Source organism: Panthera onca, chromosome A2, assembly GCF_046562875.1.
Source record: "Panthera onca isolate mPanOnc1 chromosome A2, mPanOnc1 haplotype 2, whole genome shotgun sequence".
In the NCBI taxonomy this organism is placed as follows: Eukaryota; Metazoa; Chordata; class Mammalia; order Carnivora; family Felidae; genus Panthera; species Panthera onca.
This window is the reverse complement of record NC_138340.1, coordinates 57,486,029-57,506,084: the sequence shown is the minus strand read 5'-3', so window position 1 is coordinate 57,506,084 and position 20,056 is coordinate 57,486,029. Positions and strand designations below refer to the sequence as shown.

General features: G+C 53.3%; 1 protein-coding gene across 1 annotated transcript; it reads right to left on the bottom strand.

Annotated features, from left to right (window-relative positions):
* Positions 1-1,084: 1,084 nt before the first annotated feature.
* Positions 1,085-2,158, bottom strand: DNAJB8 (DnaJ heat shock protein family (Hsp40) member B8). Its single transcript, XM_060631917.3, has one exon. The coding sequence runs from the start codon at positions 1,873-1,875 to the stop codon at positions 1,183-1,185; it is 693 nt and encodes a 230-aa protein (XP_060487900.1). The 5' UTR covers positions 1,876-2,158; the 3' UTR covers positions 1,085-1,182.
* Between the last annotated feature and the right edge of the window lie 17,898 nt (positions 2,159-20,056).

The window sequence follows — 20,056 nt, the reverse complement described above, 5'->3', positions numbered from 1 at the left end:
GATGGGAAGCTCACTCCCAATGGAGTGTGTCTGAGAATGTGAGGCCCGTGCCTTTTGTGGCTCCTTCAATGCCCTAGTGCCAACACTGAGGACACAATGCCGAGGACAGAGCCCTGTGGTCCAGCTGTAGCAACCTCACTCAGGGTCATGGACAAACACACACAAGCATGCCCACGCAAACACCTTCATACAACAAATATTTACTGTGTATCTACTGTCTTCGTGCCCTGGGGTAGGTGCTGGACGTGAGCAAAAACAGGATCAGAGCTCCTGTTTTTGTGTTTATGGTCCACTGGGGCAGCAGACTGAACTCAAACCATCTTCCACTTCTCTGTGCTGGACATATACAGACAGAGACGTGTGCACAGTGTCCACACATGTGACCCTCAGGCAAAAGTCCCTCCTACATAGGGTTACTTTGGGGGTCAACTGGAAATTATATAACAGGGTCCCAGTCCTCAGAAGGCCTCTTTGAAGAGGTGGTGGTTGAGCAAAATCCTACAGATGAGTGGGCAATTACCAGGGAGAACAGCGTGTGCAAAGGCCCTGAGGTTGCAAGACGTTTGTTTCCATGGAGAAATAGAGAGGAGGTCAGTATGTCTGGAGCTTAGAGAGTGAGGGTTGCCGGGACGTGAGACCAGGAAGGCATTCAGGGGCCAGGCCACTAGGGCCTCATGGTGAGGATGAGGCCTGAGGTCTTTATGCTTAGAGCAGTGGGAGCCACTGACAGTTTACAGCAAGGCAGGTGAAGCGATGCAGCTTGGGTTGGGCACGATGGCCAAATGAAAAATCACTGGGGGGCAGGGGGCTGAGACGTGGAGCTGGGAGGCCCTGGGAGGATGATGCGGCCCCATCAGAGAGCCAACGGCAGGCTCAGAGTCATAAAGCTGGGCCGAGAAGGATAGGCAGTCACAGCACGAGAGGGGTCACAAACCACGAACACGGCCCACATGTACAGGCGGCACCCACGGGCCAGAGCATACACGCCCCTCTGCGGCTGGGGCCCAGCCTGCCGAGCAGGTTCCCCACGCTCCCCAGCAACTGCCCCCCTCTCCCCCCCCCCCCGCCACATGCAGGCAAGCTGTTCTCATGAACTCACTTGGCACCTTTATTAAGCATCAGCCACACTCACGCCCTGGGGCGCGGCGGCGGGTGGCAGGCCAGGGGCCCAGGCGGCCTGGGTCACTTGTCCACCTGCTTGAGCTGCTCCTTGCCATTGATGGTCACTGACCTGAGCCGCCCGTCCTCCTCCACCTCCACGCGCTCCTGCCCGTTTTCCACGATGCGCTTGGTGGTGACCTTGTGTCCGTTGACCAGCTCGGTGGACGACATCACCGACTTGAACCCCGAGCTGCCGGAGCCCCCGAAGGAGGTGGACGAGAAGGTGGTGTGGCTGGCACCGCCACCCCGGCTCAGGGCGTCGAAGGACGAGAAGGCTTCCATGAAGGCCGGGAACTCGCCAAAGCCGGCCGAGAAGGCCCCCCTCAGGCCGTGGCCCTGGCCAGCGCGGTTGCTGTTGAAAGGGGTGTCCCAGAAGTCGAACGAGAAGGGGTCCAGGCCACCGAAAAACTCGCGGAAGATGTCCTCGGGGTTACGGAAGGTGTAGCCGGTGTCGAAGGGGCTGCTGTAGGGGGTGCTGGCCCCGCCACCGGCCCGCCAGCTGTTGCAGCCTGCTCGGTCGTACACGGAGCGCTTCTTGGAGTCGGACAGCACCTCGTAGGCCTCGGACACCTGCTTGAACTTCTTCTCAGCCTCCTCCTTGTTGTCGGGGTTCTTGTCCGGGTGCCAGCGCAAGGCCAGCTTGCGGTAGGCCTTCTTGATGTCCTCTGGGGAGGCGCTCGCCTGCACCCCCAGCACTTCGTAATAGTTGGCCATGCCGAGGCGGGGGTGGGGAGAAGGGGGAGGCGAAGGTGGGGGAGAAGGTGAGGTGGGCACCGGTGGCCTGGGTGGCAGGGATGGGCTCAGAGGAGGCAGCAGCTGGTGTGGCTCCCTCAGCGGGGGGGGGGGGCCTTGCTGGAATCTACTGGCTCCGGGCACGGCTCTGCCCAGTGAGTCTACCCTTTCATAGTACCAGTTCTCAGGGACAGGTGGGCGCCTCCACTGACAGGGGGAGGGGGAGGGAGCACTGCCACAGTGGGGCCAGGCCAGGGGCAGGCCCCCCTGCGGAGCAGAGGCTGGGCCCTTTGTGACATCAGCCCCCCCCCCCCGGGGCGGGGCAAATCCCCCAGCTCTGGACCTGGCCTGCCCCTGCCAAAGAGGTGGGCACCTTGGTGGGCCTGGAATTTGGAGTTTGGTCACTCTGGGTCTGTTGGCTGAGCTCCTGGGAGCCAAGGAGCAGAGGCAGAATCTGTTGCAGGATCGGGCCTAGGTGAGCCTTGGTCAGGGAGGGGGAGGGAGGCCTTCCTGCCACAGGCCCACTTAGCTGGGTTGTTGGGATGGAGTGAGGGGGCCCGAAGTGGGGAATCAGGCAGGGAGGCAGGCGCAGGAATTCATTCTTCTTGTACCCCTTAATAGGGGGTCAGATCCTCAGAGGTCAGCCCCACAAAGGCAGGGGTGTTCCGTGCCTGGTGATCAGTAAACGTTTGTTTAATGACTGAGGCTCAGAGACATGCAGGATGTATTCAGGGTCACACAGCAGGTCAGTGAGAGAGAGACAGAGGCAAACCCAGGGCTGTCTGAGGACAGCAAATGGAAAGAAGCATTCCGCGCAACTCTGGAAGAAAGAGAAATCGGGATTGATAATGGGGGTAGTGGGTTAGATCGTGGCCTCCCCAAAAGCTACGTCCCTGTCCTAATCGCTGGAACCTGTGAATGTGATCTTATTTGGAGGAGAGATCTTTGCAGATGTAATTAAATTAGGGGTGTCGAGATGAGAGCATCCTGGATTATCAAGTGTCCTTACAGGGACATACAGAACAGAGGGGTAGCAGTGTGGCACAGGGAGAGCCTGAAGTCGCCAGAGGCCAGAGGGAGGGTGTGCGGCCCTGTGACACCTTGCTCGTGGACTTACGGCCTCCAGGACTGTGAGAGGTTACGTTTCTGCCATTTGGGGCTTTTGTTCTTTTTTTTTTTTTCAAGTTTATTTATTTGTGAGAAAGACAGACAGCGTGAGTGGGGGAGGCATAGGGAGCGAGAGAGACACAGAATCCCAAGCAGACTCCACACTGTCAACACAGAGCCCGATGCGTGGCTCGAACTCACGGACCATGAGATCATGACCTGTGCTGAAACCGAGAGTCGAACGCTTAACCGACTGAGCCACCCAGGCGCCCCTCTGTTAAGTCACCCAGTTTGTGACTTAGTAAGCTAGCAAGGTGAGTGAGGTAACCACAGGTTCCTAGGCATTTACATTTCCTTAATTCTTGCTCCCATGTAGATCCTTAATTCTATGATCCCATGATCGTACTTAGAAATAGCAAGGAACTATACTGATTTACTGATTGACGTCTCTTACTCCCTTCCCCTCACCCCCTCCAGTTGGGGTGGAACACAGGCTAAACTGCCTAGTAAGCGCATCCGCGAGGAGAGAGCTGTTGGGATCACTAAGTCCTACCTAAGAAGGCATTCCTGGGGCACCTGGGTGGCTCAGTTGGTTAAGTGTCTGACTTCAGCTCTGGTCATGATCTCACGCTTCCTGGTTTCAAGCCCTGAGTCGGGCTCTGTGCTGACATCTCAGAACCTGGAGCCTGCTTCGGATTCTGTCTCTCTCTCTCTCTCTGCCCCTCTCCCGCTTGCACTCTGTATCTCAAAAATAAATAAATGGGGGCGCCTGGGTGGCGCAGTCGGTTGAGCGTCCGACTTCAGCCAGGTCACGATCTCACGGTCCATGAGTTCGAGCCCCGCGTCAGGCTCTGGGCTGATGGCTCAGAGCCTGGAGCCTGTTTCTGATTCTGTGTCTCCCTCTCTCTCTGCCCCTCCCCCGTTCATGCTATGTCTCTCTCTGTCCCAAAAATAAATAAAAAACGTTGAAAAAAAATAAATAAATAAATAAATAAATAAATAAATGTAATAAAAAAATGTTTTAAGAAGGCATTCCTCTGCCTTCTCTCCTTCCTTCCTTCCCTGCCCGTCTTCCTTTCTCTAGTCCCTACCCCATACCCCTGTCTGTACTCTCTCTCTCTTTCTCTCTTCCTTCCCTTCCTGTCAGTGCTACATTCCCAGAACCTAACAGGGAACAGCAGGTTCTGGCCAATCCCAAATGCCAGGAGGTGGAACTCAGAATCTGGAGACACTTTGCAAGCCTGACCTAGAGTGAGAGATGCTGTCACCCCCATACACCTCCCCAGGAGCAGGACTTGTCCTCTGTGCCCCGTGTCCATCTGCCACATGGGCTGACACCTAACACATATCACTCAGTAGAGGAAATAGACAACCGAGAATAAGTCCACTGAGTGTAGCTACAGATGAAAACGCTTCTTTATTTTTGTAACTGTTTCTGTCACTGTAGTCACAGCCTGTTCTCGACGGGCCTGCCCATTGGACCTGGGGAAAGCTGCCTGCCTGCCCAATTCTCGGTAACGACTGTGGGGATAGTGACGGCGAAGGGGGTGTGTGGTGGCCAGTAAGGCATTGTTAACATGGTGGAGGTGATTAGGGTAGCATTTCTGACATGGAGGCAGTGGTGAGGGTGAGAGTAAGTATGGCAGTGATAGTGGAGTTGATAATGACAGACAAGGTGCTGGTGGTGGTGACACTGACCCTGGACGTGTAACAATGGACGGGATGGACGGTCATTGGGCACCGTTGATAGCGACAGTGGAGGTGTGACGGGGAGGTGATGGAAAGGCTCCTATCGGGGAGGGTGGTCATGGCAGCCATGGTCCTGGAGGTGGTGATGTTGGTGACGGTGATGGTGACAAAGGCAATGGAGTAGAGGAAGTTGCGTGCTGTACAGCTTCCCTTTGGTAACAACCCCCACATCCCAGAGCCTTACGACAGCCATTTAGGCCTTGCCCACTTCTGTCAGCTGCTGGGGTTCCAACTCGCACGTCTTCTCATCTGGGATTCCGGATGAGGAAGGGCTCCGGTCTGGAACGTGGCGTTCTCGTGGCAGAGAGGGTGGGAGAAAGAGCCGGGCGAAAGGCGGAGTGCCTCTGGAAACTTCTCCTGGGATGGGATGTACGTCGCCCTTGCTCATGCCATGAGGCCAAGGCCAGCATCAGCAAGGTGGGGAATGGCACTCCTTCAGGAAGTGTCCGCACGTCTCAGGCTACAGGTGGGGAGGCACAATCCTCTTAGGGAGTGGGTGATCTTGCAGCATGCGGAGGGTGGGGGGTGGCCCTGGTGCTGCCGGCGATGGCAATGCTCTGGTGACCGAAGCGCTGCTCAACACGACAGGACCTGTGACAGCAATGGAGGGCTTGCTGACAACAGTCACGATGTGCTCTAGCTACGGTGTTGATGCTGATGGTGATGAAGCAGCAGGTGCGATGTCCTGGAGTTTCTGTTGCTAACTCAGCGTTGCCGCCGCCCTCCTCCATGGTCCCCTCGGCGTCCTAGAGAATTCGGGAAGATTTTCCAGAATCCCCTTCCCCATGTGGTTCCGGGGTGGAGTCTGCCAATACATGAGCTACGGAAAGCAGAGGAGAGAGAGGCCGTTGTGGGCCGACGGCAACTGGAGGTCTGCAGGAAGTTCTGGACAACCCTCTGAGAACCGCCCCCCTTCAGAGATGCAGGCTGAGATGCTCAGGGGCGGGGCGGCGGGGGGGGTGGGGGGCCTTCCCAGAAGATCGTGAGATTCCAGCAGCTTCCAGGCAAACTCTTAAGATCTCGCCACTTTGGGGCAGCAGACCAAGACCGTCAGTGATGCCTCGTTTCCCTGATCTTTACGTGCCCAGGTTCGTCCCCTGGTCGTGAAAACTCACACTTTGTGTCTTCATACCTGTCACGGTCAGCAGCTGTGTGCACGCGGTCATGGTGACAGTGGCTCAGGGGAAGGTGGTGTGGGCGGTGGGGGTGACAGACGCGACAATGACGGTGGGCATGAGGAGGGAGGTGGGCAGTGGGGACACTGGGCCAGGGGACACCGGTGGTGACACGGGTGGTGGTGACAACAGTAAGGGTAGTGGCAGTGATGGTAGCAATGGTGTCGTGGCGAGGGTGACACTGGCTGAGACGAAGATGGTGTTGGTGACACTAATGGCGGTGACGTGGGTCAAGGAACGTGAATACTGTCGAGGTGGAGGCCGGTGGTGACAGTGGCGGTGGCGTCAGAGGCGGGATGTGGCGGTGGTGACGATGTGATGATAGTGACCTGGTGCGATTGCTGGCAATACTGGAGGAGGCGGGGATGGTCATAATGGCGATGGTGGGGAAGAGGGAGGTTGATGGTGGACATAGGGATGGTCATACGTTTACGGTGATGCTAATGGGGTCATGCAACATCCGTCGGGGAGCTACAGGAGACGCCTGAGGGTCCCATGGCCACACAATCAGGACGCTGTGTGGCTGCTTACATCCAATTAAGAGACAAGGGACCCAGGATGATGAGATGCTTCCCCTCGACCCAGGGTCCCCTCTGCCTGCCTTGCCTGAGACTTGACCTGTAATGTCTTTGCAAAGAGGAACTTTCCTGTGGTCCTGGAGCTCCCCCAGCAAAGATCTCTGCACTTCTCTGACCCCAGGCCCTGTGCTCAGCCTGAGGCCCCACCCTGGGGTGGTCCATCTGTAGGAGGCAGCGAGGATGGAGACAGGGCTGGAGACCCCCAGGGTTCAGGGCTGTCCCAGGGCTTATAGGATGGGCATACAACACAGAGGCAGATCTCAGCTGCTCACTGCCCAAGGATCTCAGAAGATGGGGGGCCCTCTCCAGCTTACCAAGGACGAGGTGGGGCGAGCTTCCTACAGACAAAGGTGTGGAACTTGGCAGAGGTGATATTCCCTGCCGAAAATCGTTCTGAGTCGTGTCCTCTGAAATCCCAAGACCAAAAGTGTTAAGAGCAGAGGCGTCTGAGTCCCTCCCCAGGGCCTGCGTGAGGACACAGGGATGTGCAGGCATGACTTGAGTTCAGCCCCCACACCCTTGACCACCACTGGCTGTTTGCTCACTTTCCCTCTCTGACCCTTGCTCTCCTCATTCACCGGTGCGGTGGGAAAACTCCTCCCCGTCAGGACTGCGTCCTCCCTGGGGAGCCAGGCTAACTTCCCTGGCTTGCAGCCTCTGTGTCCCCAGTCTGAGGCCCACCCTCAGGGCCTCAGGGGGCCTGCCTGCCCCCCGCAAGCCATGGCCTGGGAAGAAAAAGAGGACCTTGGGTGACCAGGTGATCTCAGGAAGAGCCTGATCCAGTGCATGCACGGGGAGGCCCAGAGAGGGCAGGGCACACCCAAGGTCACACAGCGGTCCCAAGAACCCTCCCCAGGGCGAGCTGATGGAGGCCGATTAGGCAGCCAATTGGTATTCTGAGCAGCCAGAGGCCCCTCTCTGTCTCTGTAATTAATGGAGTGGCTTTTTAAAAGGATTCTAATCACCCTCGATCCTATCTTCTTATCACTAGCGTTCCTAATTAGATGATCCTGGCAGTCACTCGGCTAATTCCCTCCAGCCTCATGCAGCCCTGCCCAGCCCGGGGCAGCCCACCCCACCCCCGCAGTCCACCCCAGCCCAGCCAGATGGGCAGTCCGGGCCTTCTCTCCCCTCAGGGCCCCTGGTTCTCTAACTGCATTACCTTCAGGATGGATGGGTGACAGCGATGGATGGGCCACTGGATGGACAGTGACAGGTGAGTGAAGGGACTGAATGATGGACAGCTATAAGGGTGGCTAGATGGCTGAACAGAAAACTGGGAGGTTCAGAGCTCAGCCTGTCAGGTCAGACAGCTCTGCCATTTACCAGCTGTGTGTTCTTGGGGAAGTCACTTAACCTCTCTGTCTCTCACTTTCTACATCTCATCTGTAAAGTGGGAATAATAATAGCATTTCCTCATAGGATTGCTGTGAGGACAGCTTAGAACAGAGAAAAGGCTGTGTATGTGGGATTGCTAGCCTAACGGGTGGATAGACGGATGGATGGAAAAACAGACAGACAGATGAATGAAGGGAAGGAGTAGTAGATGGACAGGTCTGTGGGAGGATGGGTAGAAGGGTCGATGAGCATATAAATTGGTGCGCTGATGGAGGGTTGGTCAGGTGGTGGGTTACTAGACAGGTAGAAGAGACAGTGAATGCCCAGTGCCAGGCAGGGCGGGCCTCTCTTCTTCTCCAGAGGTAACAGGACAATCTCAGCTTAGGTCCTGACACAGACGTGGCTCAGACCTGCTTTCCCTCCCCCAAGACGTCCAGGAAAGTGTCCTGTTCAACCTTCCTGGCCCGTGGTAATGGGTGCCCACTGGGTCCCCAGGATCCTTTCCCCTCAACCCCTACCCGGGTAACACCCTTCCTGGTAGTGGTCCACATGGTCTCTGGAAGCTCAGTTCTAGCCTCCAGTGGAGGGTTACTGCCTGAGCAAAGGCATCATTTGTGGGGACCGCCCCCGCCGTGTTCCAAAGTGCACCAGCCTGTTAGGGCAGCCACTCTCCTCTCCCCACCCATAGTGCCCTAGTCTTCAGACCATACCTGCATGGGGCAACCCTAGGCAGAGCTCTGATCCCACTTCCAACAGCTCATCCTAAGCCTCCAGGATGATTCAACCCCCACTGCCTACATACACACCATGGACCTCTGTAGCTTCTGGAATGTGGGGCATCCTGGGTCTTTCTGGAAAGAGTATAGAACAAAGAAGCCTGAAGTATCTTCCAGAGTCAAGACTTACATGCATATGCACACATTCATACCAGCAATCATCCACCCACCTATCACCCACTTACCCATCTATCCATCTATCCATCCATCCATCCACCTATCCATCTACCCACCTACCCATCCATCCATCCATCCATCCACCCATCCATCCATCCATCCATCCATCCATCCATCCACCCATCCATCCATCCATCCACCCATCCATCCACCCATCCATCCATCCATCCATCCATCCATCCATCCACCTATCCATCCACCTATCCATCCATCCATCCATCCATCCATTCATCCATTCATCCATCCATCCACCCATCCATCCATCCATCCACCTACCATCCATCCATCCACCCACCCATCCATCCACCCATCCATCCATCCATCCATCCATCCACCGATCCATCCACCCACCTAACCATCCATCCATCCATCCACCTATCCATCCATCCATCCACCTATCCATCCACCCACCTATCCATCCATCCATCCATCCACCTACCATCCATCCACCCATCCATCCATCCATCCATCCATCCATCCATCCACCTATCCATCCACCCACCTATCCATCCATCCATCCATCCACCTATCCATCCATCCATCCATCCATCCATCCACCCATCCATCCACCCATCCATCCACCCATCCATCCAGCCAGCCATCCACCTATCCATCCATCCACTCATCCATCCATCCATACATCCATCCACCTATCCACCCATCCATCCATCCATCCATCCATCCACTTCCTTGTCCAACCATCTACCCATCCATCCATCCATCCACTTACTCATCCAGCCAGCCAGCCCTTCATCTATCCATCCAACCACTTATCCCATATGTTTCTTGAGCACCTATGCATACATGTACTATAAGCCAGGCACTCCTCTGGGTGCTGCAGGTATATATGCCAGTGAACACACTAGCCAGGGCGTTGCCCTCATGGAGTTGACAGCTAGAGGGAGAGACACAAGAAACTAATAATAAATAAACATAATATAATGTCAGGTAGTGATAGCTGCCATGAGGAAAAACAAAGAAGAAGGAGGATGACAAGCCTTCTCTTTCAGACAGGGTAGGCAGATAGGGCCCCACCCACCTCCACATGCGTGTCAGGCATCCATGCCCCCACACAATATGTGTGTGCCTATACACACGAACACAAGTGTCCACGTGTACACACAGGCACACAGGTGCCTCCCACAAGGCCTGCAGCCCTGCTGTGCATTGAGGGTACGGTGTCTCCAAAGATGCCCCTGCCCACCCACACTGGGGAGGTCTGGCCCACCTCTCTGGCCAGAACTGTTTCCTTCTTCCTCACCCTGACCTTCCCATATCCCCTCTCCAGGCCTGCTCACCGGGGTCCCAGCACACATCTGGGTTTCACTGGGTCAACTGGAGAAGGGCCTAGGTGACTTCCATGCAATTCGCAATTCAGATCCACACATCTTTCTGCGCTGGTGCAGGTGCGAGCTGGAAACAGAGCAGAATTCAGCTGTGTCACCCACACCCACAGAGGGCCCTCCCAATCCCAGGCTGTGGGAAAGGAGCAGAGACCCACAAACACGTGAAGGCAGCTGCAACAAGCATTGGAGACACCTGGGGTGACATCTGGGCAGGGCTTAAACAGGGCAGTTCCAGCAGGGTCTATTGAGAGAGGTGACATTAGCCTCACACATGTGAAGGTCCTCGGATTTAGACTCTGGATGTCCTTTCCCAAGGGTATAAATTGCTCGGTCGTGGAAAAAAACAGTATTTCCAGGTGGGAAGAAAATGTTCATCATAGGGCTGTAAGCACTTTCAGACTACGGAGTGCATTATAAATGAACCTCTTCCTAAATCAGTGCTCTCAACAGGGTCAGCCCTCCCTCCCCAGGGGACAATGACAGCAGACATTTTTAATTGTCATGACAAGGGGGTAGGGTTGCTATTGGCATCTCGTGGGGCGGGGTCAGGGATGCCACCAAACATCCTACGAGGTACAGGACAATCTTCCACCACAAATAATGATCCAGTCCCCAGCGTCAGTGCTATCGAGGTGGAGAACTCTGGTCTGAACCCTGAAGCCACCATTTGAAAAGTACGGTTATATTGCATTTGTGTTTTTACTGTGCCTAAGGCATTCATTTCTTTAATGTGAACGTTCAAAACATACAGGCGGTCTGTTTGGTTATTTATTTCTTAATAAAGCAGGGGCCTTGATACAGGGGGGTGGTTTCACACAGAGGGAGCAGCGAGCACAAAGCCTCGCGTGGTGGGAGAGCCTCGTCTGTGGTCTATTGTGCCTGGGACTGAGGAGACAATGAGGGGGCAGGGCCTATGGGGGTGCAAAGGTCATGCAAGGCTCAGATGCCGAACTCAAGAGCTTGGATCAGGTCCCGAGCTGGGGAGCCCTCGGGTGGATTTGAAGCACAAGGAGAATGTGATCAATGGCATGTTCTAGAATAATCTCTCTACAACAATGATGTTCCATTTCACGCCCAACAAACTGGTAACCATGTAAAAGGCAGACATTACCAAGTGCTGGCAAGGATGTGGATAGAGCAACGTGGATTCCCTGCCCTGCTGGTGGGAGTGTCAATGGGAACAACGAGTCTGGAAAATTCTTTGGCCTTATCTTGGAGATGTGAGGGTACTAAATCCTTTGACTCAGCAATTCCACTTCTAGGCTTCTGTGCCCAGAGAAACCCTCATGCATGGAGGAGGGATGAGAACAGCAAGCATATGCTCTCTTTATAATACAACACAGGAGGGGGGTGCCTGGGTGGCTTAGTCGGTTGAGCATCCGACTTCAGCTCAGGTCATGATCTCACAGTCTGTGAGTTTGAGCCCCACATCAGGCTCTGTGCTGACAGCTCGGAGTCTGGATCCTGCTTCAGATCTGTGTCTCCCTCTCTCTCTGCCCCTCCCCTGCTTGTTCTCTCTCTCTCTCTCTCTCTCTCTCTCTCTCTCCCTCTCTCTGAAAAATAATAAACATTAAAAAATTAAATAATAGAAAACAGGAGGATTGGCAAATACATTGTGTTATATTTATATGATGACATAGTATATACCGCAGCGAAACATGAATGGAACAGAACTTCATATATTCGTGTGAAAGAATATCATAAACGTGATAGTAAACCAAAAAAAGTAAGTCATAGAAAAAAAACCCTACTGTTAAGATACCATTTGTGCAAAATGTAAAAACGTGCAGAATAACGTGAGCTATGGCATAAGGATTCATACACATGTAGCAAAAAAATGTAACCTACATGGGAGTCATCAAGCCCTAGCTACTTCAGGGAAGGAAGGCAGGTAAGAAGGTTCAGAGGGTTCAATACACCTGTAATGTTTTCTCTATTTTGGGGGGGGGGGGGGTTAAATAAACCAAATGAGACAGAGCACAAGCAGGAGAGGAGCAGAGAGAGAGAGAGGAAGACACAGAATCCGAAGCAGGCTCCAGGCATCGAGCTGTCATCACAGAGCTCGACGCGAGGCTCGAACCCACAAACCGCGAGATCGCGACCTGACAGGAAGTCTGTCGCTTAACTGACTGAGCCACCCAGGCGCCCCTGTGATGTTTTCTTTCTTAACATGAGATGAGGGGGCATCAGAGGGACTGCAAGCTGCCTCGGTTCTCCTGCCTCCTGGTGTCTGCAGCCTGGAAGGTAAGCAGGACCTGGGACATGTATATCACCAATAGAATACGGCAAAGGTGATAGGATGCCATTCCCGGGATTGCGGGACATTATATAAAACTCCCTGGTGTTGGCCACTCTCCAGAGTGTGTGTTGCTGGCTTTGAAGGAGCAAGCTGCTGTGAATCCTACGGCCACAGGGTCCTCAGTTGTGCCAGAACCTGAGCGAGGTTGGTAGCAGAGCAGACCCTTCCCTAGTTAAGCCTCTGCCGAGACCCCAGTCCTGGTCAATGCCTTGAGGGCAGCCTTGTGGGACCCCACTAAGCCACGCCTGGGCTTCTGCACTGTGTGCGTGGTTTTAAGCTGCCGAGTCTGGGATTTGCTGTGCAGCTTAGAAAACTAGGGCCGCCCAGGTGGCTCAGTCGGTTGAGCATCTGACTTCAGCTCAGGTCACGATCTCACAGTTCGTGGGTTCGAGCCCTATATCCGGCTCTATGTTGATGGCTCAGAGCCCAAAGCCTACTTTGGATTCTGTGTCTCCCTCTCTCCATGCCCCTCTCCTGCTCGTGTTCTCTCTCTCTCTCTCTCAAAAATAAATAAACATTAAAAAAATTTTTTTAAAAAGAAAACCAATACCGGGGGGTACCATGGCATTTATTCTAGTATTAGCTATCTTTGTGGGTGTTTGAAATATTTCATCATTGAAATAAAAAGGTTAAGAAAGATCCCTTTGGCAGAAGAGACAAGTTGCAGGGCACCAGCCGGGGGCAAGGGCCAGGGAGGAGGCTGCCGCTACAGCAGGCGAAGGGACAGCACGGGGCAGTGTGAGGTGCAGAGGAGACGCTCCGATGCTGTCCGGACGGTATCGGCAGTGGTGCAGTGTGATGTGCGCTTGTGTAAAAACGTCCCCTCTGTTCCTGAATTCTGAGGAAAGGGAGGGGCCCATCCCAGCAGCTCCTCAAAGCCTGGGAGACCTGGATCACAGCCCCACCCCAAATCAGTACAGCCAAACCCGGGTGGGAGGGGTGGGGAGAAGGAGAGGGACAATGTTTTCCCAGGGTCCCCGAGGGAGCCCCGCAGTGCGGGCTGGGGAGGGACAGATGGGACGGCGGAAGGAAACAGCTGCAAAGGGTCCGCCAAGTCCCCTCTTCAAGAAGGAAACCCCCCCACCGCTAGCCTGCATACCAGAGGGAGCCATCCTGTTCTCCCCCATCCCCAGGAAATGAGACCCCCATCCCTGCCTGGCCCTCAGTTTCCCCAGGTGTACAGGAGGGATGATCTGTGGGGACCCCGACTGGTTGGGGGCAGGCTGGGGGGGAAATACTGAAAACACCTACTAAGTAGCCAGGTGTATCCCACTGGCACTCCTAGGGGACCCTGACAGCCTTAGGGGACGTGTGGGAAGGAAGAAAAGGAAAGTCAGGCGGCTTGCCCACTTCTAGGAGTAGAGAAGGACACTGAGTAGGAGTAGAGACACTTCTAGTAGAGAAGGGAACTCTGTCTGAAGAGCAGTGGGCTGAAATAGCATCAGAAGGATATCTCCTTGCTAGGTAGGCTCTCCAAGGACTGAGACCCCTTGGCCCCCTCATCCGTAAAACAACCCTGCAAGGTGTGGTCACGTTTTACTGGTGAGGAGTCAGGATTCAGAGAAGCTAATCCACTTCCTTAGGGCTGCACAGCAAGGGAGAGGCAAGGGTGTCCGCACCACACCCAGGCCTTGTCCTTGAGGGACATCGGTTAGGGCCTGGGGAGGCCCTGAAGGGCTAAGGAAAAGGAGAACTCAAGGTTTTCTCTAGGCTCTCTGGGGTTTTGAAGGATGAAGGGGAGGACATCTCGGGGAGAAAGACCAGTCAGAAATAAGGCAGAGAAAAGAACACAGGTGTTTGTGATGATTCTTTATTTTTTATGTTACAAAGGCGGCACAAAGTCGTAACACAGTAAAATAATAGCACAGGGGCATCTGGGTGGCTCAGTCAGTTGAGTATCCCACTCTTAACTTTGGCTCAGGTCATGATCCCAAGGTAGTGGGATCAAACCCCTGTCTGACTCCACAAGATTCTCTCTCTCCCTCTGCCCATCTCTCTCTCTCTCTTTCTTGAAGTTAAAAATAACAACAATAATAATAATAATAATAGCACAAATTTATAAAGTCCAAAATTACCCTCTCCCCCATCCCCAGACTATCACACTTCCCCAGACTAACAACTATTATTCATTAGGTATATATCTTCCATTATTTTCCATATCTACACAAACATTTAAAAATTTTTTTCTAACGTTTATTCATTTTTGAGAGACAGAGAGAGACATGGTGTGAGTGGGCGAGGGGCAGAAAGAGAGGGAGACACAGAATCCAAAGCAGGCTCCAGGCTCTGAGCTGTCAGCAAAGAGCCTGACGCGGGGCTCGAACCCACGTACTTTTCCTGAGGGGAAAGATGGAAAAATGGCCCTGCAGACATAAGAGTCCCCTCAGAACCAGACCTTCTGCCCATTTTTAAGTGACTCACCTGACTCAAAATCGTTTGCAACGCACCTATACTTTTGCAAAACATCATGCAGCCAAGCAAAATTTGTCTGCTGGCTGGATAAGGCCCCATGCTGCTGGTTTCAGATCTCTGAGTTAGGTGTTCCCTCAGTGAGATGCTAACCAGTGAGTTTTTCCAACTCCCCTTGCTTGAATAATCCTTCCCCCTTGCACTGACTCAGGATACCTCCTTCATCATCCACGATCTTGTAAATCCTAGGGTCTATTTTGGGCTTACTGGAGTCTGAGCCACTGATCTCCTGATTCTTACAGTAGAACCACAAGGTTTGAAAGATTGTGATTGGGACACCTGGGTGATTCAGTCAGTTAAGCAGCCGACTTCAGTTCAGGTCATGATCTCGCGGTTCGTGGGTTCGAGCCCTGCGTCGAGCTCTGTGCTGACAGCTCAGAGACTGGAGCCTGCTTCGGATTCTGCGTGTCCCTCTCTCTCTGCCCCTCCCCTGCTCACACTCTGTCTCTGTCTCTGTCTCTGAAAAATAAATTTAAAAACGAAAGAAAGAAAGAAAGAAAGAAAGAAAGAAAGAAAGAAAGAAAAAAGAGATTGTGATCATAGAATCTTGTTTAATATTGGAATGCTTTACACATACACCTCGCTTTTATGTTCGTTAATTTTCTGACTTGTGCTGGTCTTGTTAGTTTTTGCAGATGAAGTTTGGAATTATTTTATCATTTTGCTTTAAAAAAACCCCACACACAGTGGACTTTTGATCTACTGCCTGGTGCTATGAAGTCACTTAGGGCGGTCCACTCACCTTAGGAGAAGCTCTCTGGGTGTTTGCCTTCTTCCTTGCCTCTCGGGGGATTCGTCCTTCCTTTCCATCAGGTGGATGGCAGACATTCCTCCCAAATCTTATTCCCCTGGGGCAGTGTCCACTGACTGTATCCAGTGGTGGTCACCAGGAGGTGGGAGGAATTTCTGGGGAAGGACTGAGATGGTCTCTATGAATTACAAAAGGGGGCTTGGTTTCTCACTACAGAAAATGGGAATAAGAAGCTGGGCCTGGAAGCGTCTCTGTAGAAGGAAGGGAGGAAGGGGCCCTGGGCCAGGCAGCCCCACCTGGGTGCAAACAGATGGAACAAAGGCCAACCCACCCCAGGCGCCCTGGCGCCAGGCCCCCGCGGAATCATAAAGGCACCATCTCCCAGCTAAGGCGGCCACTTGCGACACTTGGCCTGCCTGCCTGCCCTGCCCTGCCCTGCCCGGGAGCTTTGAGGCCACAGAATCGAAACTATTTACCCGCACAATGACTCGGGCAGCAGGAGTCATTGTTAGCCCTGATTATTTTATGGAAGAGGGAACAGAAACTGTAGTGGCACGAGTGCCTGGGGCTTGAACTTAGGGCCTCCGAAGCCACCATACCTCCCCCGCTCCTGGTGGTCGCTCACCGGACACCATCCCTACCCCCACAGTCTTCCCCAGCTCTGGCTGCTGGCTTTGTCAGAAACAACCCCTTCCCTCCGTGAGTTTCCTGGCAGCCAGAGAGAGCGGATTCATGGGGACAAGACGTGTGTGTTTTGTCCCCACCAGAACGCCAACAGCTACCAGGGTCGACAAACATTCGGGAGAAGTGAATGAATCCATTCGACAGACATTTGGGAAGCACCTACTGCAGGCCCGTTAGAGACAATGGAGACACAAGAGTGACAGACACAGTCCCTGCTCTCTTGGACCTGACATGGCAGGGAGAGGGGATCCGATCATCTGTTTATTTCTTGCTGGCTGCTTCTGGCACTGGGTGCTCCCAAAATATTGCTTGGCAGTAGGAAGGAAATAAGACCAGGGTAGTAATAGAGAAACAGGGGTGGGCAGGGGGGGTCTTTCTGTGGTTCTTCTGGGCTCTGGGTTCTGGTCTTCAGGTCCAGCTCGGGGATGTAGAGTCTAGGCCCTGGGCTCCACGTCCTTGGTGCTACACTCTGGGTTCCGAGCCCCACGCTCTAGGCTGTGAATTTGGGGGGTCCATGCTCAGGTCCCTAGGTCCTGGGCTCCGTGTTCTGGGATCTGGATTCTGAGGTTCAAGTTCTAAGCCACCATCTCAGAGTTCTTGGATGTAAGTTCTGGATTCTGAGCTCCAAGTTCTAAATTCTGGATTTGGGAGGACAGCCGCTGTGCTCTGTTTTGGGTCTGCTTCCTGAGTACTGGGGTACAGAGTTGTGGACTCAAAACTCTGGACTCCCAGGTTCTGGTTCTGGATTTGGGGCCAGGTAATAGCACCGTTTGCCAGAGGCCAGGTAGAGTCGTTACTGTGTCAACTGCTCACGGGGAGGAATTCTTGTTTGTTTCATCGGGTGGTGTAGCCCCCGTGCCTAGAACACGGCCAGGTGTGGACGAAGGGATCGCAGGCACACATACGTGCTCACTTGAGTACATGATCATATAGACACACAATCCCACCATCAAGAGTCAGGGCACAGAAGGACACGACTATCCCTGCCCTCAGTGTGGGTATAATAGCTGACGGGGGAGGGTGGGCCAGAATGCTGTGAGCTGGGGAAGGGCTGAGAAGGCCACTATGGATTCAGATGGGCAGGCAAGTGCACATCCAGCTACACACCAGGTCAGTTCCTGCCTGCTCTAGGTGTCCATTCTACAGGAAAAGGACGTGTGCAGGGTGGTGGCGGCAGAGCAGGAGCAGAGGGCTCCTGAGTCAGAGACCCAGGGATGCTCCTCCCACTCTGTCCTGCTGGGCTGAGGTATCTGGGACTTCACAGGAGGCATGCTGGCCTCCACGGGACTATTGCTTCCCCAGCCCCAAGCAAGCACCCTGCCAGCACCGGCAGTCTGCAATGGGAAGAATGACAGGAGGGCCTCCTGGCTCACGTAGACATCAGGGCTGCCAGAGAACAAGGAGGTTGGCCATCAGAAAGCCTAATCGTCAAGGACTCAGGGTACCAGAGATGGTGATTAGGGCCAAAAGGAGTCATCCATCAGAGACATATGAATAGAGTAATGTAATTAGAGACAGTGGCGTCATGGGAGATGACATCATTCAAGCACGTGATCAGAGGTGGTGGCTGTACATTGAGGATCAGGAGGTGGTGTTCAGAGGTCTTGGTGATCAGCAGGATCGTTGATTGCATATATCATTCGTCATTGTTCTGGGACATGGGGGACTAAGGGTGTGAGCCACAGGAATGTTTGTGAAGGAAGTATCTGGTGCTCATATTCTTGATGACTGAATGTAGAGGGGACATCAGTGATCACATTCAAGGGCTAGAGGCATCCAGAGATCCTGGTGGTGGGTGATCTACTGGGACCAAAGGCAGCAATGGTTAGAGAATTTAGTGACCAGAGACACAGGTGACTGGTGATACCGATGACCAGGGGGCTGGCAGTCAGTGTTCCTGGTGATCAGGATATAAGGGACACTGGTCATAAGGGTCCTGGAAGATAAGACTCCACAACCCCTATGCTGGACACTAGAAAGCTGGGTGATTAGCACTGAGGAGACAGGGATGTTGGGCACCAGAGCCACTGGTGACCACACGGACAGTCAAGAAAATTTGATAGAAGAGGATCCCATGATCAGTGATATTGGTCATCAGGCACCTTGTTGGTTAGAGATGTTGGTGACCGGAGACAAGTGACCAAAGTCATTGTTAAGGAGACACCGGTGAGGAAAATAGTGTGATTGGTGATATTGGAGACACATGTGAGTGCTCAGATCTATCAACTATTAGAAAACCATTGATCAGTGACATTGATGGTCATGCTTCTTGGTGAACTAAGACATTGATGACTGAGTGCATTGGGGACCAGCACAATTGGAAATCAGGAACATGAGTGACAAGAGGCACCGGTGATCACAACATGGTGAATAGAAGTACTAGGAAAATGCAGTGGTGGTCAGAGATGTTGGCACCAGACACACTGAATATAAATATCAATGAATAGAGGTGCTGATCGGTGGTAGGAGATACTCATGACCAGGTATGTTACCAGCGAGCCAAAACAGTCCCTGGAGACCCTGGTGATCACATTTTGTGGCTGTCCGTGACCAGACATGTCACTGTCAGAGGCATTGATAAAACATTGGTTGACTGAGTGTTGGTGACCAGTGTTATAGTAACCAGATGTCTATGGTCACAGGCTCTGGTGATCAGACAGGTCACTGACCACAAATATCAGTCATGGTGGCTATCTCCAATGACCAACCTCATTGATTGAGGATGACAGCAGTCAATGACATCAGTGATCAAAAACACTGGTGATCAGGTTTGTCAATGAACAGGAATATTGAGGACCAGAGAGGACAGAAACAAGAGCTGATCATCTGGGAGGAAGTGGATGGGGACAGGGGCGGAGGCAGTCTTCTACAAGAGTCCCAGGAAAAGGATCAGTGTGTAGGCCAAAGGCTGGAGAAACCATGGCCTCCCCTTGTATCCCCAGTATCCACCCAGCCATCAGGACCCCCAATGAGGTGACAATGAGGAAATTCAGATGGGAGCAATGCAGGGGAGGGGCATCAGGGTCTCAGACCCCAGCCAGACAGGAGCCCTTCTCTCCAAATCACTGGGCCGCGCAGAACCCGTTAGGTCTGACCACTAACCTCCACACACAGGACTCAGCAGCCTGGGAGCCCACAAGATCGGCCAGAGGCATTCACAAAAAGTATTTTATTATTCTTAACAGTATTCACTTCAAAGGAATAAGAGGATAGCATACAATTTTTTTACAGACAATATATAAATGTTGTACATAATTAACAATAACTTAGTTCACTAATCCAAAATAAAACAAGCCAAATAAAACATAAAAACAGAAAATACTGCGGATTCTTTTTCTTATGCGGATACTAGTACAAAATAAGTTACTTCTGGCTGTGGTGCCCCCGCAGCGATCGCCTACCCATATTGCACTTGGTCGACTACATCAGCACAATCCTGGTCCTGGGCCGGCCCTCGCCGGCCGCCGCACCCCACCACCTCCGCATACAGAATCTAAGCTCGGACACGGTTATGTACAGCTGTACCTTGGGAAGGATCCAGACAGCCACAGCAAAGCAGAGCACAACCCAGGCGTCTCCAGGGACCCCGGCAGGGTCGTGGCCTCTCCCTGGACCCACCCCCCAACTCCTGCCTCTGCCACCTGCCAGACCAGCCCCTGGAGGCCAAGAGCAGCCAAAGCCCCTCCCCAGGCCCCCGGCTCCCCATTTGAGGGC

Bases quoted from the DNA above. Each gene is read 5' to 3' on its own strand.
- DNAJB8 (XM_060631917.3), bottom strand. From the start codon at position 1,875: ATGGCCAACTATTACGAAGTGCTGGGGGTGCAGGCGAGCGCCTCCCCA.